The sequence below is a fragment of the Stenella coeruleoalba genome (assembly GCF_951394435.1).
Source record: "Stenella coeruleoalba genome assembly, chromosome: 3".
NCBI lineage: Eukaryota > Metazoa > Chordata > Mammalia > Artiodactyla > Delphinidae > Stenella > Stenella coeruleoalba.
The window spans coordinates 169,297,035-169,315,357 of record NC_137148.1 but is presented as its reverse complement, the minus strand read 5'-3'; the positions used below and the strand labels follow the sequence as shown (position 1 = coordinate 169,315,357).

Sequence of the window (18,323 nt, the reverse complement as noted above, 5' to 3'; positions counted from 1 at the left end):
CAAATGGTGCTATCTTGGGATGTCCAGGATGTATTGACTGAGAAGGGACATGGAGGAACTTTCTAGATCTTGGACGGGGTGATGGTTACTCGGGTATACACCCATCTAAAAAAAAATTCACTGGGCTGTACAGTTAAGATGTTTGCACTTTACTGAGTGTATGTTTCACTCCAATAATTTTAAAAAATACATCATGGGACTCTTTCCATGTCAATAAAAATGAACGCACGACATCATTTTCATTGCCGACACCCCATTTAAATGCCCCTCCCCCTCACAATAGCTTCCCAAAGCAGCTGATGCTTCTAAAACTGATGGCTGGGAATTCCCTGGCGGTCCAGTGGTTAGGACTCTTTGCTCTCACTGCCGAGGACCCAGGTTCGATCCCTGGTCGGGGAACTAAGATCCCGAAAGCCAGCCAAAAAAACAAAACAACAAAACAAAACAAAAAATGGAGCTGGGGCTTCCCTGGTGGCGCAGTGGTTGAGAGTCCGCCTGCCAATGCAGGGGACACGGGTTCGTGCCCCGGTCCGGGAAGATCCCACATGCCGCGGAGCGGCTGGGCCTGTGAGCCATGGCCGCTGAGCCTGCGCATCCGGAGCCTGTGCTCCACAACGGGAGAGGCCACAACAGTGAGAGGCCCGCGTACCGCAAAAAAAAAAAAAAAAAAAAAAAAGGAGCTGATGGCTGATCTCAACAGCTTGTGCACCTGCCAGTCTCGTTCTTCTGCTTGATCCATTCTCTTCCTTGGACCTGTGACTGCCCCCACCCCCAGTCCTGGTTCCCTCTTCTCACTCCAACCTGGTCCTGGGGCAGGGTGGAGGAGAGGAGATCTCACCTTCTCCCACGCTCCCTGAGTGCCAGAATTACAGAACCATCGGCTTCCTGGAAATCTCCACTTGGATATCCACAGGCTGCCCTAACTCACCAGATCCTAACCCACTGGTTCTCAACCGGGGATACTGGGCAATGCCTAGAGACCTTTATGGTCGACATGATTGGGGGGATGCTACCGACACCTAGTGGAAGGAGGCCAGGCGCATGGGATTTCCAGCCCCGACAGCAAAGAACTATTCAACCCCAAATGTCAGTAGTGCCAAGGTTGACAGATCCTGCCCTAAACTAACTCATCATCTTCCCCCAAACCTACATCCCCATCTCAGTAAAATGCACCTCCATGCATCCAATGGCCCCAGCCAGAAAGATGTGAAGCTTCCCTCCCCTCCTCCACCTTATTCAATCCACTCCTGAATTAATTACGTAATAGTAGCTGCTACAACGAACAAATCCCACAATGTTTAATGACTCCGATATGATGGAAGTTTGCTGCTCGGTCATCTAAAATACAAAATGTATGTTCCTGATCGGCAGGTGGCTCCCTCCCCAGGCTCCTTCTGCAGTTCTGCCATCTTTATCAGGCCGCTGCATTCAGCTGCAAGAGCTGGTGGAAGGGGAAGAGAGGGAAGAAGTCATAGCTGCTTCTAAAGCTCCTTGGCTTGGAAGGGTCATACATCATCTCCTTGCAGGGTCCACGGGTGAACTCATCACATGACTCTCCAGATGCAAGGAATGCTGAGAAATGCAGTCCCAGGATGGAAAGGTGTGGCAACCACCCTTTGAGATGATCTCCAATGATGCCCACCTCTTGGTATTCACCCCTGGCATAGTCCCCGGCCTCACACTGAATTGTGGCTAGCCTGTGTGACCACTAGAATACTGTGGAAGTAACAATGTCTGACTCCCAAAGCTAGGTTGTTAAGATAGTACAGCTTCCACTGTGCTCTTTTGGATCGATTGCTCTAGGGGGAAGCTGGCCACCATGTTGTGAGGACACTCAATTAACCAAGAGGTCTACATGGGGAAGAACTGAAGCCTCCTGACAGTAGCTAGCCATCCAACTTGTCTGGCATCCAAGTTGCTAGCCATGTGAGTGAGCCATCTTGGAAGTAAATCCTTCAACTAGTTGACACTTTATTTATTTAGTTAGTTTTGGTCGTGCCTCGAGGCATGCGGGATCTTAGTTCCCTGACCAGGGATTGAACCTGGACCACCGCGGTGATAGTGCCAAGTCTTAACCACTGGACTGCCAGGGAATTCCCAAGTTGAGCCTTTAGCTATGACTACAGCCCTGGCTGATAGTTCGACCCCAACTTTAGGAAAGCTCCCAAGTCAGAACACCTAGCTAAGCTGCCTGTAGGTTCCTGACTGACAGAAATTATGAGATAATGTTTATTTTTAATGATAATGTTTAATGTATTGTTATTATTTTAAGTCACTAAATTATGGGGTAATATGTTACACAGCAATAGGTAACTGCTAGAGGAGAAATATGACTTTTGGAGAATAATTGATCCCACAATCTGCAAGCCCTGTCTGTTCTCCCTAAACGTTTCACAAATCCATCCCCCTTCCCCTATAGATTGTACCTCCACCATATTTCTCTTTTGAATGGCTACACCTGCCCTGTCACTGATCTCCCTTTGTAGAAGATGTCTGTCATGTCTTTTTATTTTTTGTGGTTTTTTTTTTCTTTTTTGGCTTTCCAACATCCAATTATTTCTTTTGGGAGGGGGGACTTCATTCCTTGTAGCAGTGTCCATCATGGTGGCTGTGACCTCCTAGCCAACTTGCCCCTAATGCTCAGCCTCTGGAAACTTCTGCCTATTTTTTTCCAAGGTGGAGATTCCAGACTGACACAGATGCTGGGAAACCTCTGGTGTCCACAAGATTCCCCCGTTTTTTTTTTTGGTCAGACACTTTGCACATATGATATCTTTTAATAAAAAAAAACCAACCCAAGCAGAGAAGGTAAGAGAAAGGGGGGCTCAAAAGTGAGGGGTGCAAGCTAGAGAAGTACATGAACACCCACAGAGGCCTTTGTAGCAACTAGGTCATAATAATAACAACAGCTCGCCCTTAACAATTTAAAAGGGTTTTCACCTATAATTCTCACAGCACCTCTGGGAAGGGCATGATTATCCCAGTTTTGCTGTGAGAACTCTCCAAATACAGGTCCATTTCCACAGAGTCAGCCATGCTTCTCTGGTCCTGCTTTAAATATCTCCTATTTTCCCACCTCTTTAAATTTACACGGCTCCAAGTGTTACTGCCTTGATATCTGTGTAGTTTAAGACAGAAAAAAAGATGCCTCTGCTTCAGAGCATTAACTTGCAATGTTTCAGTAGATAGGTCTTTGGTAGGATTGAAAGAGCCCTTGGAAGGATTTCCCCCTTTCCCTTGTAATCGACATTAGATTATGATGTCGTAATGGGAGGAGGAGGTGACTGCAGTTGTCCAGGTAGGAGATGATGGTAGCTTGGATCAGGGAAGCAGCATGGACTGGTGAGAGGGGGCTGGGTTCTGGGTAAACTTGGGACGTTGAACCAACTGGATTAGCCAACAGATCTGGGCAGAGAAATCAAGGATGACTCTGGGTTTTTTAGTATGAGTGTAAGGCTGAAGGAACAATGCACAGGGGCAAGGAATAAGATTAGTCACCCATCTCAAACATTTTGAGGGGCCTGATTAGACCTCCCCGGTAGATGCAGGGAGGAAGGTCTGGGAGAGAGAGAGTTATCTGGGCAGGAGAGAGAAACACAGGACGCATCTGGTACGCAGGTATTTAGAGCCAGGAGACTAGATGAGATTACAGAGCAGATCGGATGGAGATAAAGAAGATCAAGCCCAGGGGCTCTCTTCAAAAGACAAATCTGATAAGGGAAAAGAATCTGAAAAAGAATATATATATATATATATATACACACACACACACACACACACACAGACACACATATACACATAGAAAATATGTATAACTGAATCACTGTGCTGTACACCTGAAACTAACACAACATTGTAAATCAACTATATTTCAACTTTTTTAAATATATTAAAAAAAAGACAAATCTAGGAGTTCCCTGGCGGTCCAGTGGTTACGATTCAGTGCTTTCACTGTCGGAGCCCGGGTTCGATCCCTGGTCGAGGAACTAAGATCCCACGAGCCGCGCAACATAGCCAAAGAAATAAGACAAATCTGATGATCGGTAAGATTAAAAACAAATCACCACAAGAAGATACCCACGAACAAAGGACTGATTCAATAAATTAAAGGTCTTCTTCATACAGATGGCTAACAAACACATGAAAGGATGCTCAGCATCACTAATCATTAGAGAAATGTCAATCAGAACTGCAGTGAGGTATCTCACACTGATCAGAATGGCCATCATCAAAAAATCTACAAACAATAAATGCTGGAGAGGGTGTGGAGAAAAGGGAACCGTCATGCACTGTTGGTGGGAATGTAAACTGATACAGCCTCTATGGAGAACAGTATGGAGGTTCCTTAAAAAACTAAAAATAGAACTATCATATAACCCAGCAATCCCACTACTGGGCATATATCCAGAGAAAACCATAATTCAAAAAGACACACGCCCCCCAATGTTCATAGCAGCACTATTTACAATAGCCAGGACATGGAAGCAACCTAAATGTCCATCAGCAGAGGAATGGATAAAGAAGTTGTGGTACATATATACAATGGAATATTACTCAGCCATAAAAAGGAACGAAATTGGGTCATTTGTAGAGACATGGATGGACCTAGAGACTGCCATACAGAGTGAAGGCAGACAGAGAAAAATTAACGCATATATGTGGAATCTAGAAAAATGGTATAGATGACCTTATTTGCAAAGCAGAAATAGAGACACAGACATAGAGAACAAATGTATGGATACCAAGGGTGGAAGGGGGAGGGTGGGAGGAATTGGGAGATTGGAATTGACACATATACACTGTTGATACTATGTAAAAAATAGATAACTAATGAGAACATACTGTATAGTACAGGGATCTCTACTTATGCTCTATGGTGACCTAACTGGGAAGGAAATCCAAAAAAGAGGGGATATATATATATGTATAGCTGATTCATTTTACTGTGCAGTAGAAACTAACACAACATTGTAAAGCAACTATACTCCAATAAAAATTAATTTTTAAAAATAAATAAATTAATTAAGGGTCTTCTATAGAATGGAATGCTATGCAACCCAAAAAAAGTGGAGGGGTGAGGGGCAGCCTTCTTTCAAGATTGGCTGGCATGCATCCTTGCCTGTTCTTTCCTCCCTTGCTCCATCCAGCTTCTTGGAATGGGAATTCAGTGCTAGCTGAAGCTGTACTTTGGACCTTGAAGACAGGAGGGGCCCAGCCCAGGGATGGCTGAGGTGTGAGCTGGAAGGAGGAGGTGTCTGGAGACTTCGTGGTCCACAACCCCCCTACCCACCCTGCATGCCAACCTCCAGACTGTCAGGGAGACTGAATGGTTGTCTGGGTACAGAATGGTTGTAAGCGTGTGGTTGTCTAGCCTCACGATCATGCGGCTGGCTGGAAGCTGTGGTTCCCTACTGTTGCTCAGCATCAAGAGACAGTATCGGGAGAACTCCCTGGTGGTCCAGTGGTTAGCTCCCGGCGCTTTCACTGTGGTGGCCCAGGTTCAATCCCTGGTCGGGGAACTAAGATCCCACAAGCCGTGTGGGGCTCGGCCAAAAAAAAAAAAAGAGAGAAAGAGAGAGAGAGAGAGAGAGATAGTATCGGACCTACCTCTAGCCTGGGAAAAGATCAAAATTCAAAATTCGAAATGCTGAATGCATGTCAGTTTCGTACCACTGTAAAGTCAAAAGCTTGTAAGTTGAACTACTGTAAATCAGGGACCAACTGTATTCAACAAATTACTTGAGATATTCAACACTTTATTATGAAATAGTCTGTGTTAGATGGTTTTGCCCAACTACAGGCTAATACAGGTGCTCTGAGCACATTTAAGGTAAGCTGGGCTAAGCTACGATGTTTGTAATGCATTTAGCAGGGGGGTGGGCTGCGTGGCATGTGGGATCTTAGTTCCCCGACCAGGGATTGAACCCGGGCCCCGGCAGTGAAAGCGCCGAGTCCTAACCACTGGACCGCCAGGGAGTTCCCCATAATGCACTTTCGACTTACCATGTTTTCAACCTACAATGGGTTTATCAGATGTAACACCATCATTAGCCAAGGAAGATCTGTTCTACCATAAACAGCCCTGTGGCTAAATCTTACCTTTGATCCTTTCCTAAAAATGAGTCATTAGAAGTAGATTATGAGAATTTGAAATTTGGGGTCAACTTTGTTTCCAGAGAAGCTGTAGCAATGTCTCGGTGAGCCTTTGAATGGGAGAATCCATTTACCCACAGCCTCTTCAGCCCTCAGGGCTTCTGTTTCTTTTTTAAATTTTCAATTCCTATCAATTCAACAGGCCTGTTTTGCGTTCACCCCAGAAAAGGTAGCAGTGATCGGAGTTTCTCTCTGATCACGGAGTGATAACCAAATCCGGATTGGTTGATTTGCAGCCAAGAGTCAGAATCGATCCTTCCTCTCCCCCACCCCATTCATTCATTCACTGGGAATATTCAGAGCAAACAAAGTTTGGAGAAATCAGGCACTCATTAAATATTTGGGTGCCTACAACATGCCAGGTACTGTTCAAAGTTGCTTTTTTTTCATTTCAGGTCACCACCTACTTTAATTAATTAATTAATTATTTGGTTGTGCCGGGTCTTAGTTGTGGCAGGCGGGCTCCTTAGTTGTGGCATGTGAACTCTTAGTTGCGGCATGCATGTGGGACCTAGTTCCCTGACCAGGGATCAAACCCCGGCCCCCTGCATTGGGAGCGTGGAGTCTTATCCACTGTGCCACCAGGGAAGTCCCCACCCACTTTAATTTAAATCAGTGATTTTCAACTGGAAGCAATTTTGCCCCGGGGGTGGGGGGGAGGGCAGCGACTTGGCAATGTCGGAGACAGGTTTTGGTTGTTATGATGGGGACGGTGTTACTGGCATCTAATGGGTGGAGGCCAGGGATGCTGCTCCACATCTTACAGTGCCCAGGACGGCCCCACTCCAACAAAGAACCATGCAACCCAGAATGTCAATAGTCCCGAGGCAGAGAAACCCCAGTTTAAAAGAAATGGAATAGCAGAGGATAAAATAGAATATATCAGAAGGCGTTGCCCAAAGTACGGATAAGTATCATTTCATAAGGCTTCTCCAAGGAGGTGGCGTTTGAGTGGAGACTTTTGGGAACGAACAAGATTCAGGCAGAGGACACGAGCAGAGTTCAGGTGGCTGGACGGCAGAAAGCTGGCCAGCGTGGTCCCTGGAGCCAAGCGGGAAAGGGAGGGTGGAAGGAAAGGAGGGCAGAGGTCAGCAGGGGTGATGGGGAACCAAGGGGAGGGTTTTAGGTAAGGGAGGGATATGGTTTAATTAGCTTCTGGGGAGTTCTCTGGTGCTCTAGTGGTTAGGACTCCACGCTTTCACTGCTGAGGGCCTGGGTTCAATCCCTGGTCAGGGAACTGAGCTCCTACAAGCTGTGTGGCGAGGATCACTCAGGCTGCTGAATGAAACGACAGCAAGGCCGGGGCAGGGGTGAAGTTGCGACACTTACGAAGGCCTTATTGAGGGTAGTTACGAGGACGGTGGTGGCAGCTACGAAATGTATAATAGTTGAACTGTGCCTAGATAGAGCAGGTGAAACCACAGCAGTGAGGGCGGGGGTGTGGAGCAGTGTCAGTGCAGGGTGACTGTTGGGGCTGCAGCAACTGACGGCACAGCCCTTCTCCCCGGAGGCACGGCGGGAGCTCAGGCCTCAGGGGAACTGGCTGGGCAGGGCCCCCACCTCACTCACAGCAGAAACTGCGACGGCCCATGCTGCCCACCCACCTCTTCAGTCACTGCTGAGGAAACACCACTCCCAGCACCAGGGGTGCCTCCAAGGCCTCCTCCAAACTCTTCCACTTCCATATCCTTCCCTCTATCCTGCCCCTGATTCCATAAGGCGGGGAGTGTCTTTGTCCTGCTCTATCCCCCCATGAGGGTGGGATCCCCTGTGGGCACGGAGGGCACAAAACTACCCTTATCTAGGGCACCCAGCATCAAGTTTGGAGTCCAGCAATCAGGAATGGTCTGCCTGTGAACTCCTACATATGCATCAAAACCCACCTCAAATGGACTCTCATTTGGGAGGACTTCTTGGATGCCCATGGTTGCTGATCTAACACAGTAATACACATCAGTAGCTAATACAAATCGAACACTTGCTACATTCCAGGTCCCATTCTGAGGACCTTACGCTCAACGACCCTAGGATGTAGGTTATTATCATTATGTCCACTTCATAGAGAGGAAACTAAGGCTCAGGGACACACAACTAGTAAGTAGTGGAGCCAAGATTTAAACTCAGGGGATGTCAATATGCTGCCTCAGCAGCAGGTATCCTTAAATCCTTCCTTGTGAGATTGGTTTGACCATCACCATCTTCCAAATGAGAAACTTCAGGCTCAGAGGGGTTAAGCAATGCGCCTAAGATCACACAGCAAGTCAGTGGTTGAGCCAGGCTTGCCAGGTGGGGCAGCTGCCTCCAAAGCCCTAAACTTTTTTTTTTTAAGTTTTGAAATATTTAATTTACCCCCAAAAGTTACCTTAAATGGAATAACTTTTTATTTTTTTAATTTATTTTTTATTGAAGTATAGTTGAATTCAAAGCCCTCAGCTCTTAACCTTCCTCCTTTATCACTGCTTCATCTCTGGGTTCAAAGTGTAGTTTATGAGCACCTACTGTGTGCCAGGCAAGGTTCTAGGCTCTGGGGACAAAATAAGGGACAACTCTGAGGTGACATTTGAACTGAAAGATGAAAAAGAATCCACCTTGAGAAGATGTGGAGGCAAAGAGAGGTCCCAACCGTAACCAGGAGCCTTCTTTCTCCCCCACACCTTTGTCCATTGTCTTCTCTCTTGCCAGGAATGCCTTTCCCTACCTAACAAACTCCTATACATCCTTCAAAGCCCAGCTCCAATGCCTGCTCCTCCTAGGAAGCCTTCCCAGACTGACCTTCCAGGCCAATTTCGCAACTCCCTCCCTTGGGCTTCTGCATCCTGGGGTCCCTCCCTCTGTCCCACGCGTAACCAGAGACTGATGGGAAGGTCTCAGGAGGAGTCGGTCCCACCAGGCTAGAAGATCATTGCTGAGGCCCAGGCCCAGTGAGAGCACAGAGTTGATATTTTTGTTGTCGATGTTTGCATTGGGTCTTTGTTGCAGCGTGCAGGCTTTCTCTAGTTGCGGCGAGCAGGGGCTACTCTTCGTTGCGGTGCACGGGCTTCTCACTGCAGTGGCTTCTCTTATTGTGGTGCACGGTCTCAGTAGTTGTGGCTCACGGGCTCTAGAGCGCTGGCTCAGTAGGTGTGGCGCACTGGATTAGTTGCTCCGCGGCATGCGGGATCTTCTCGGACCAGGGCTCGAACCCGTGTGCCCTGCACTGTCAGGCGGATTCTTAACCACTGCGCCACCAGGGAAGCCCCGGAATTGATTTTTGAAATAAGCAAGGAAGAGCAGAAAACTATGACGATTCTTTGGGAAAGAGACACAAACTGCGGCTTTAAAGTAGTTCCCGACTCCGCTCCAGCGTCCCGTCTCTGGCCACACCCTTTCAGGTTCCGCCCCGCCCTCGCCCCACCCCTAAACGTGCCCCCACGCTTCCTGGAAGTGGGCGGCCTCCTGAGCAAGCGCCGTGGGCGCAGAGCACGCCGAGAGTTGTAGTTCCGGCATCTTACAGAGGAACGTGCGCTGCGATGTGGCCCCAAATATTGGTGGGGGGGGTCCGGGTTGCAGCAGGTCTGTGCCCCGCGCTGGGGTCTCGCCTCGCCGCCCGCTTTCCCCCGCAGCGGACACCCGAGAACAGCCTGGCCCTGCAGCGGAGCCTACACGCGACGGCGGCCCGGGCGCTCCCGCTCGTTCCCATCGTGGTGGAGCAGACGGTACAGTGGCCAGGCGCGGACACGGCCCGGGGGTGAGAGGGCTGGGGCACGGAGGGTCCCTGACCCTCACCCCCATCTTTCTCCTCCAGGGTCGCGGCGAGCGCGCCTATGACATCTACTCTCGGCTGCTGCGGGAGCGCATCGTGTGCGTCATGGGCCCGGTGAGTGCCCCGTGCGCGGATCCTCCCCTGCGCCTGCCCAGACCCCCTGCTCCCCTCCCCCTCACACGTCCTTGATATCCGGACTTACCCCCCTTGACGTTCCTCCCTAGGCTCCGCTCTTGTCCCAATCTGACACCCACACCCACCCCCCTTCCAGGGCACATAAACCCTCTGATCCTCCTTCCAGGCCCTTAGTACCCTTTCTACACCTTCCTTAAATCCTCTGCATCTCCCTTCCTAATCTCTGACTCGCTCCCTCACCAATGACCCTCCTCCCCAATCCTGGGCTCCAGTCACTCTCCCCAGCCTCCTTACCCCTTCCCTTCCTGGGCCCAGTGTGTACTGACCCCACCCTTCCTGTAAGCCGAACCACCTGGGTCTGGATCCCCCAGCCCCACCCCGCACCACATCACCTCCTGGGTTCTGAAGTCTTCCTGATCCATCTTCCTTGGGCTCTGACCCCCATTCTGGTGCCCTGACTCATCCTCAGCCGACCCATAACTGCCTCCCTTATGCCTTCACCCCTATCTGGGGACACCCCTCCCCGCCCCACTTGCAGATCGACGACAGTGTCGCCAGTCTGGTCATCGCGCAGCTGCTGTTCCTGCAATCGGAGAGCAACAAGAAGCCCATCCACATGTATATCAACAGCCCCGGTGAGCAGGAACTTCCCCCGGTGCCAGGGTCCTCCGGGGGACTGAGACCCCAATCAGGGATGTCCTCTCTCTGGAGCAAGAAAGGGTGCAGAGCTTCCTTCAGAATCCCCCCAAAATGCCTTGAAACCTCCAAAAGCTGCCTCTTCCCTTGCTTTTAAACAGGCACCTGAACCTGCCTGTTTGATCTCACAGGTAACGTGTTTTGTTTGTTTTGTTTTGTTTTTAATAAATTTATTTATTTATTTTTGGCTGCGTTCGGTCTTCGTTGTTGCGCGCGGACGTTCTCTAGCTGCGGCGAGCAGGGGCTACTCTTCGTTGCGGTGCGCGGGCTTCTCATTACGGTAGCTCCTCTCTGTTGTGGAGCACGGGCTCTAGGCGTGTGGGCTTCACTAGTTGTGGCACGCAGGCTCAGTAGTTGTGGCTCGCGGGCTCTAGAGCGCAGGCTCAATAGTTGTGGCCCATGGGCTTAGTTGCTTCGTGGCATGTGGGATCTTCCCAGACTAGGGCTCGAACCCGTGTCCCCTGCATTGGCAGGCGGGTTCTTAACCACTGCGCCACCAGGGAAGTCCACAAATAACGTTTTTACCGACCTGACTTGGTTGTCGAGATTTTTAAATTGGTAGATTCCATCCTGCCCCCACAAGAAAAGGGAGAATAGCCAAACTTTTTGTTTTGTTTTGTTTGGCCGTGCCCTGCAACTTGCGGGATCTTAGCTCCCTGACCAGGGATCAAACCCAGGCCCATGGCAGTGAAAGTGCTGAATCCTAACCACCGGACCGCCAGGGAGTTCCCTGAATAGCCAATCCTGATTGATCGTTTACTGTGCCAGGCACTTTTCTAAGCACTTTATAGGCATTTAATTCATTTTATCTTCACACAGCCTGACGTGATCGATACTATTTAGTTATTTGCAATCTACAAGGAGGCACTGTAGCTCCAAAAGTCTGAGTAACTTGCCCCAGGTCACACATGAGAAACTGCCCAGCAAGGGGGGTCAAACCCAGGCAGGCTGGCTCCAGAGCCTTCACTCTTAGCCACTACGCTCCCAATTTCTAGTTTCTCTTGAAAATTTGGCAGATCTGGCCCCCGCCCTGGGCCCACATGCACGTGTGGCAACTGTCAGCTCACTCTGGAGCAAGTCCTCATTTTTTGCTCCCACCTGGCCTGTGTCACCTGCTTCTGTCACCTTCCTATCCCTGGTAGTACTTGTGTTTGGGACCCCAGCTTTAAAGGGCTTCACCAGCCCTCCCCAGGGCCAGAGGCTGCCCTAGGGAAAGGAGGGCACAGCCCCTCACTTGCCCCCCTCCACCCACAGGTGGCGTGGTGACCTCGGGCCTGGCCATCTACGACACGATGCAGTACATCCTGAACCCCATCTGCACGTGGTGCGTGGGCCAGGCGGCCAGCATGGGCTCCCTGCTTCTGGCCGCTGGCACCCCGGGCATGCGCCACTCACTCCCCAACTCCCGCATCATGATCCATCAGCCCTCCGGGGGCGCCCGGGTGAGTGCCGGGCCCCGTGAGCTGCTTTGGGGATGGGGGTGGGGGGTCTAGACAGAAGGACCAGCCGGACAGACGGAAGTCACGTGGGGGTGTGAATGTTTTAAAATGTAGGTTTTGGGGACTTCCCTGGCGGTCCAGTGGTTAGGACTCCACGCTTTCACTGCCGAGGGCGCGGGTTCAATCCCTGGTCGGGGAACTAAGATGCCGCAAGCCACGTGGCTTGGCCAACAACGAAAAAAGAAGTAGGTTTTATTAATGTGCAGGTATAGTGAGGCCAAGAGGTCAGGAGAGGGCTGCCATTGAAAAGACAGTTTGTTACTCACAGATCCCAAGAGGAGGGAGTGTGCCAGGCCACGGGGGCCACGCAGAGAGAGAGGCATCAGGGTTGGTCGGGAGGAGAGTGCAGGCAAGAGCCTTCATTGTGGTTTGTGCGGGCAGGAATGAGCGAGGCTTAAGACTGGCTAGCCTAAGTAGTTGCAGTGGGCTCTGGGGTGTAGGGACTGTCCCTAGTTGTCTGGTACCCTGGGGCGATGGGGCAGGGGGATGGTGACCCAGGGTGTGAGAATAGAGGAGGTGTTGGGGATGTGAGCTTGGATTGGCTGCTTTGCATGTGAAAAGTGTACTCTGGACAGCGGTTGAAAATCTTTAGGAATTAGCTGCCCTGGGAGGAGCTGTTCCTCCTGGTCAGGGAGGCCCCAGCTGCAGAAAATAAGAATATAGAGTTAATACTGGAAGCCTTCCTGGAGGCGGTGAGGTTGAAGCAGGCTGTGGAGGGACTCACAAAGCCCTGTCCCACCTGCTTGAAAACTGGCAGCCGACGCCCAGGGCAGGCTCCCGAGTCCCATCTCCAGTCTCCCCGTGAGTGGCACATGCTGATCCCAACCTTCTCCCTCTTGGGACGACCCCCCAGGGCCAAGCCACAGACATCGCCATCCAGGCGGAGGAAATCATTAAACTCAAGAAGCAGCTCTATAGCATCTACGCCAAGCACACCAAACAGAGCCTGCACGTGATCGGTGAGCACCCTCCTGCCCCACACAGGCCCCCCGCTGCTCCCTTCTATTGTAACCAACACATATGTACGGGTCAGGCCTCTGGACCTCTGTGCTGCTGACACCAGGGCTGGATCATTCTGTGATGGAGGCCTTCCTGGGCACTGTAGGAGGTGTGGCACATCCCCGGGCACTGCCCACTAGATGCCAGCAGCACCTCCAGTTGTGACGGCCAAAACCGTCTCCAGACATCGCCCAGCATCCCCTGGGGATCAGAACCCACCCCCGTTGAGAACCCCTGTTCTGAGCACTTTAAAAAGACTCATTTACAGGAGCCTCCCCAAAACTTCATTGAACTAGGTCCAGGGGGATTCCCGGGCTTTCCAGTGGTTGGGACTCCGTACTTTCATGGCCGAGGGCTCGGCTTCAATCCCTGGTCGGGGAAACTAAGATTCCGCAAGCCATGCGGCGTGGCCAAAACAAAAAAAAAGAAATAGGTCCAAAGGTCTCCCACAAAGAATATTCCAAATGGTCAAGAAACAGAAGTCAAGAGGCTCATCACTTCTAGTGATGATGTTTAATAATGACATCATCAAGAAAGGCAAATCAAGGCCACGATGAGATACCATTTCAATCCACTGGAACGGCTCAAATAGAAAATACTGACACCCCCAAGTGCTGAGGGGAGCGTGGAGCCACTGGAACGTTTATCCACTGCAGGCGGCAGTGAAAACCATACAGCCACTTCCGAAAGCTGTCAGGCACTGAGGCTGAACACGCAGAAAGATGCGTGGTGGTTCTGCTCGGCGTATAACCGAGGGAATTGAGTGCTTCTGTCCAAAGATGTAGTCAGGAATGCAGCCCCATTCCTATGGTCCCAAACGGGAAAATACCGAAACGCCTGACAGCAGGGGAATGAGTGGTCAGTGGTGGTGCTTAGTCACGAGGTGGGATGCTGTACCGCCACGAGGACCGGTCCACAGCCTGGATGAATCTCAGAAACACAGTGCTGAGTGGAAAAAGGAGTAAATGCTCAGTGGTTATGTGTTTCTTTATTTACTTTTTAAATTAATTAATTAATTTTTTTGGCTGTGCCACGCAGCATGCGGGGATCTTAGTTCCCCAACCAGGGATTGAACCTGCACCCCCTGCAGTAGAAGCGCAGAGTCTTAACCACTGGACCACCAGGGAAGTCCCTGTGGTTATGTGTTTAAGGGGCAAAAACTGGCATAACGGATCCATGCCATTAGGCCACTGTTAGGGTAGTGGGTGGGGACAGTTAGTGACTAGACATGGCCCCGACGGGGTTTCGGGGGGCTCTGATCTAGGTGCCAGCGACGTGGGTGGGTTCAGTCTGAAAATCACCACACTGTCCACTTCCATGATCCACACCTTTTCCTGGACGTGCATTTACACATCAATAAGTTAACACACACACACACACACACACACACACACACACACACACAAAACTGAAACAGGTATTTTATCGATGGGGAAACTGAGGCGCAGAGACAGGGAGGCCAAGATCACACAGGAAGGACTTGGGTGGATCGGGGACCCAAACGTGGCCCCAGGTCTCCACTCTTAACCACCCTCATCCCACTTCCGCTTCCCCCGCAGAGTCAGCCATGGAGAGGGACCGCTACATGAGCCCCATGGAGGCCCAGGAGTTTGGCATCTTGGACAAGGTTCTGGTCCACCCTCCCCAGGACGGTGAGGACGAGCCTGAGCTGGTGCAGAAGGAGCCGGTGGCGGCGGCGGCAGCAGTGGCAGAACCTGCCCCAGCGAAAGCCTGAGAGCTGCCCCTCACCCTCGCCCTCCGGAGGAAAGTGGAGGCGCCAGGCCTGCCCAGCCCTCGACACTGAGCCTAGAGGGGACCCTTGAGGAACTCTGGATTTGGGGGTGCCCCTCCGGGTGGGTATCCCAGCTGAGACACTGTGATTTTAAATTAAATCTTTGTAGACTTTGCTCCCGGCTGTGGTGGCTTCCCTCCATCCTCCACCACGGCACACGTGTGCCTACACCCTGACCTTCAGCTTCGTAACTTCAGCAAAGCTACTGAGCCTACATTCCAGGCACTGCTCCAGAGGCCGCAACTTACTGGGAAGAAAACACAGAAATCCCTGTCTGGAAGAAACTTACATTCTTGTGGGAGTAGACAGTTTTTTAAAAAGTCAGGGCAAGAGGTATGCAACGTGTGTGTGTGTGTGTGTGTGTGTGTGTGTGTGTGTGTGTGTGTGTGTGTGTGTGTGTGTGTGTGTGTGTGTGTGTGACAGTTTTAGATGGGGTGGCCTGCGAAGGCCTTGCTGAGAGGCTGACATTTGAGCAAAGACCTGAAGGAGGTCTTTGCAGAGGGTGGGGGGAGCAAGCTTGCTATCTTGGGAGACAGCAGTCTAGGCAGAGGGCATGGCAAGTGCAAAGGCCCTGTGGCAGGACTGTGGCTGGCACATGGGCGGAAGCACGAGGAGGCTGGGGTGGCTGGAGAGAGTGAGGGGGAGAGAGGAGAAGATGAGAGCAGGAAGGGGAGGAATATAGGTCGTAAAAGGCCTGGTAGGTCTGAGCAAGGAGGGAGATGCCCCATAGAGGGTTTCAAGAAGAAGAACAAAAAGGAACCACAGAGTGGTGGGTGGCGAGCGGCAAGCACAGAAACCAGGAGACCAGTGAGGAAACTTGTAATCACCCAGAGGAAGGCTGACGGCTCCGGACACGTGGTGAGAGAGGTCAGATTCTAGCCAGCTTTTAAAGGCAGGGCTGGGACTTCCCCTGTGGCGCAGCGGTTTAGAATCCTTATGCCAATGCAGGGGACACAGGTTCCATCCCTGGTCTGGGAAGATCCCACATGCCGAGGAGCAACTAAGTCCGTGCGCCACAACTACTGAGCCCACGTGCCTAGAGCCTGTGCTCTGTAACAAGAGAAGCCACCGCAATGCGAAGCCCACACACTGCAACGAAGACCCAACGCAGTCAAAAATAATAATAATAATAAATTTTTCAAATAAATAAAAACTAAAGGCAAGGGGCTTCCCTGGTGGCGCAGTGGTTGAGAGTCCGCCTGCCGATGCAGGGGACACGGGTTCGTGCCCCAGTCCGGGAAGATCCCACATGCTGCGGAGCGGCTGGGCCCGTGAGCCATGGCCGCTGAGCCTGCGCGTCCGGAGCCTGTGCTCCGCAACGGGAGAGGCCACAGCAGTGAGAGGAGGCCTGTGTACCGCCAAAAACAAAACAAAACAAAAACTACAGGCATGGCTGTCAGCTGCAATGTGAAATTTGAGAGAGAAAGTCATCTCCCAAAACTCCAAGGCGTTGGCCCAAAGCAGCTAGAAAGATGGAAGGAAAGATAAGACGTTCCTGGGAAAGTTCAGGAGGAGCAGGATTGGGGGCCACGATCAGGAGCCGGTTTTGGACGTTTGATGTCCAAGTGCCCCAGACATCCCAGGGGATGGGTAAGTCTGGGGTCAGGGTTGGAAATAAAAATGTAGGAGACTTCAGCATGTCTATGACTTAGTGGTCAGGCTGAGAACTGGCTATGGCGTTTGGACCTCGGAAATCACGAGCGGCCTTAGATAAATAAGAACACTTTCGGTGCTTTGGGGGCCAAAAACCAGATTGGAGTGGAGCCAGAGAGAAGGGGCTGGAAAATATTGGAGCTAAACAAGTCTTTTAAGGAATTTTGCTGTCAAGGAGAACAGAGAACTTGGGGCTGTCGCTGGAGGGTGTGTTGAGGTCAATTTCTTTTTTTTTTTTTTAATTCAGGGGGCTTTTAAAAAAATTTATTTGTTTTATTTATTTATTTTTGGTTGCATTGGGTCTTCGTTGCTACGCATGGGCTACTCTTCGTTGTGGTACGCGGGCTTCTCACTGCGGTGGCTTCTCTTGTTGCGGAGCACGGGCTCTAGGCGTGCGGGAGTTGTGGCACACGGGCTCAGTAGTTGTGGCTCACGGGCTCTAGGCACACAGGCTCAGTAGTTGTGGCTCACGGGTTTAGTTGCTCTGTGACATGTGGGATCTTCCTGGACCAGGGCTCGAACCCGTGTCCCCTGCATTGGCAGGCAGATTCTTAACCACTGCACCACCAGGGAAGCCCCAGAGGACTTTTTAATTTGGCTTCATTCATCGGATACATTTAGCTGAACTTTTCATTGTGCACACCTTATAATGTATACAAAAGTTGAGAAATTAGGATAATGAGGTCTCACGTACCCATCACACCAACTCAAGAACTACCCATTCACGGCCAATTGTGATTCGTCCCTCCCCCCCACCCCCCATGGCACTGTATTACTTTGAAGAAAATCCCAGCTTTTCATTTCATCTGTAAATATTTCGGTATGTATTTCTAAAAGGATAAGGAATCTTTATGTCTCAAAAAACTAAAAATAGAACTACCACATGACCCAGCAATTCCACTCCTGGGTATATATCCCCAAAAAACAAAAACTCCAATTAGAAAAGGTACATGCACCGCAATGTTCATAGCGTTATTTACAATAGCCAAGATATGGAAGCAACCAGAGTGTCCATCAACAGAGGAATGGATAAAGAAGATGTGGTGTATATATACACGGTGGAATACTACTCAGCCATGAAAAAGAACGAGGTTTTGCCATTTGCAGCACCATGGATGGACTTGGAGGGTATTAAGCTAAGTGAATTAAGTCAGACAGAAAGACAAATTCTGTATGGTATCACTAATATGTGGAATCTAAAGAAGTACAACAAACTAGTCAATTGTGAAAGACAACTTTTCCAAGGACATTGGGGGTGGTAACGCGAGCGATGGGGAGCGATGCGGAGCAGCAGATGAAGCTTCGCTTGCTTGCCTGCCACTCACCTCCTGCTGTGCAGCCCGGTTCCAAAAAGGCCAGTCTGCGGCCCAGGGGTTGAGGACCCCTGATACAGAGAACAAACTACTGGTTACCAGTGGGAAGAGGGAAGGGGAGAGGGGCAATATAGGCGTAGGGGATTTAAAAAAGGGTTATTATGGGATTATATGAAATCGTGTGTGTAAAACTTTTGAAAATTATAAAGCACTACGGAATTTAAAGAATCTTTCGTTCAAAAAAGAAAGTTAATGAAAAATAAATACGGGGGGACTTCCCTGGTGGTACAGTGGTTAAGAATCCACCTGCCAATGCAGGGGACACGGGTTCAAGCCCTGGT

At 50.5% G+C, this 18,323-nt stretch overlaps 3 protein-coding genes across 3 annotated transcripts in view; 1 reads left to right on the top strand and 2 right to left on the bottom strand.

Moving 5' to 3' along the window:
* Window positions 1-18,323, bottom strand: part of MLLT1 (MLLT1 super elongation complex subunit) — a 128,223-nt gene that overhangs the window by 108,593 nt on the left and 1,307 nt on the right. The window lies entirely within an intron of this gene.
* The window catches only part of ACER1 (alkaline ceramidase 1), a gene marked incomplete at its 5' end in the record, with an annotated part of 52,401 nt that overhangs the window by 32,772 nt on the left and 1,306 nt on the right, over window positions 1-18,323 (bottom strand). The gene's annotated exons all lie outside the window — the stretch shown is intronic.
* On the top strand, window positions 8,234-15,116 carry CLPP (caseinolytic mitochondrial matrix peptidase proteolytic subunit). Its single transcript, XM_079916337.1, has 6 exons — window positions 8,234-9,848; window positions 9,938-10,009; window positions 10,569-10,665; window positions 11,981-12,168; window positions 13,079-13,184; window positions 14,784-15,116. The coding sequence occupies exons 1-6, from the start codon at window positions 9,663-9,665 to the stop codon at window positions 14,957-14,959; spliced, it is 825 nt and encodes a 274-aa protein (XP_079772463.1). The 5' UTR covers window positions 8,234-9,662; the 3' UTR covers window positions 14,960-15,116.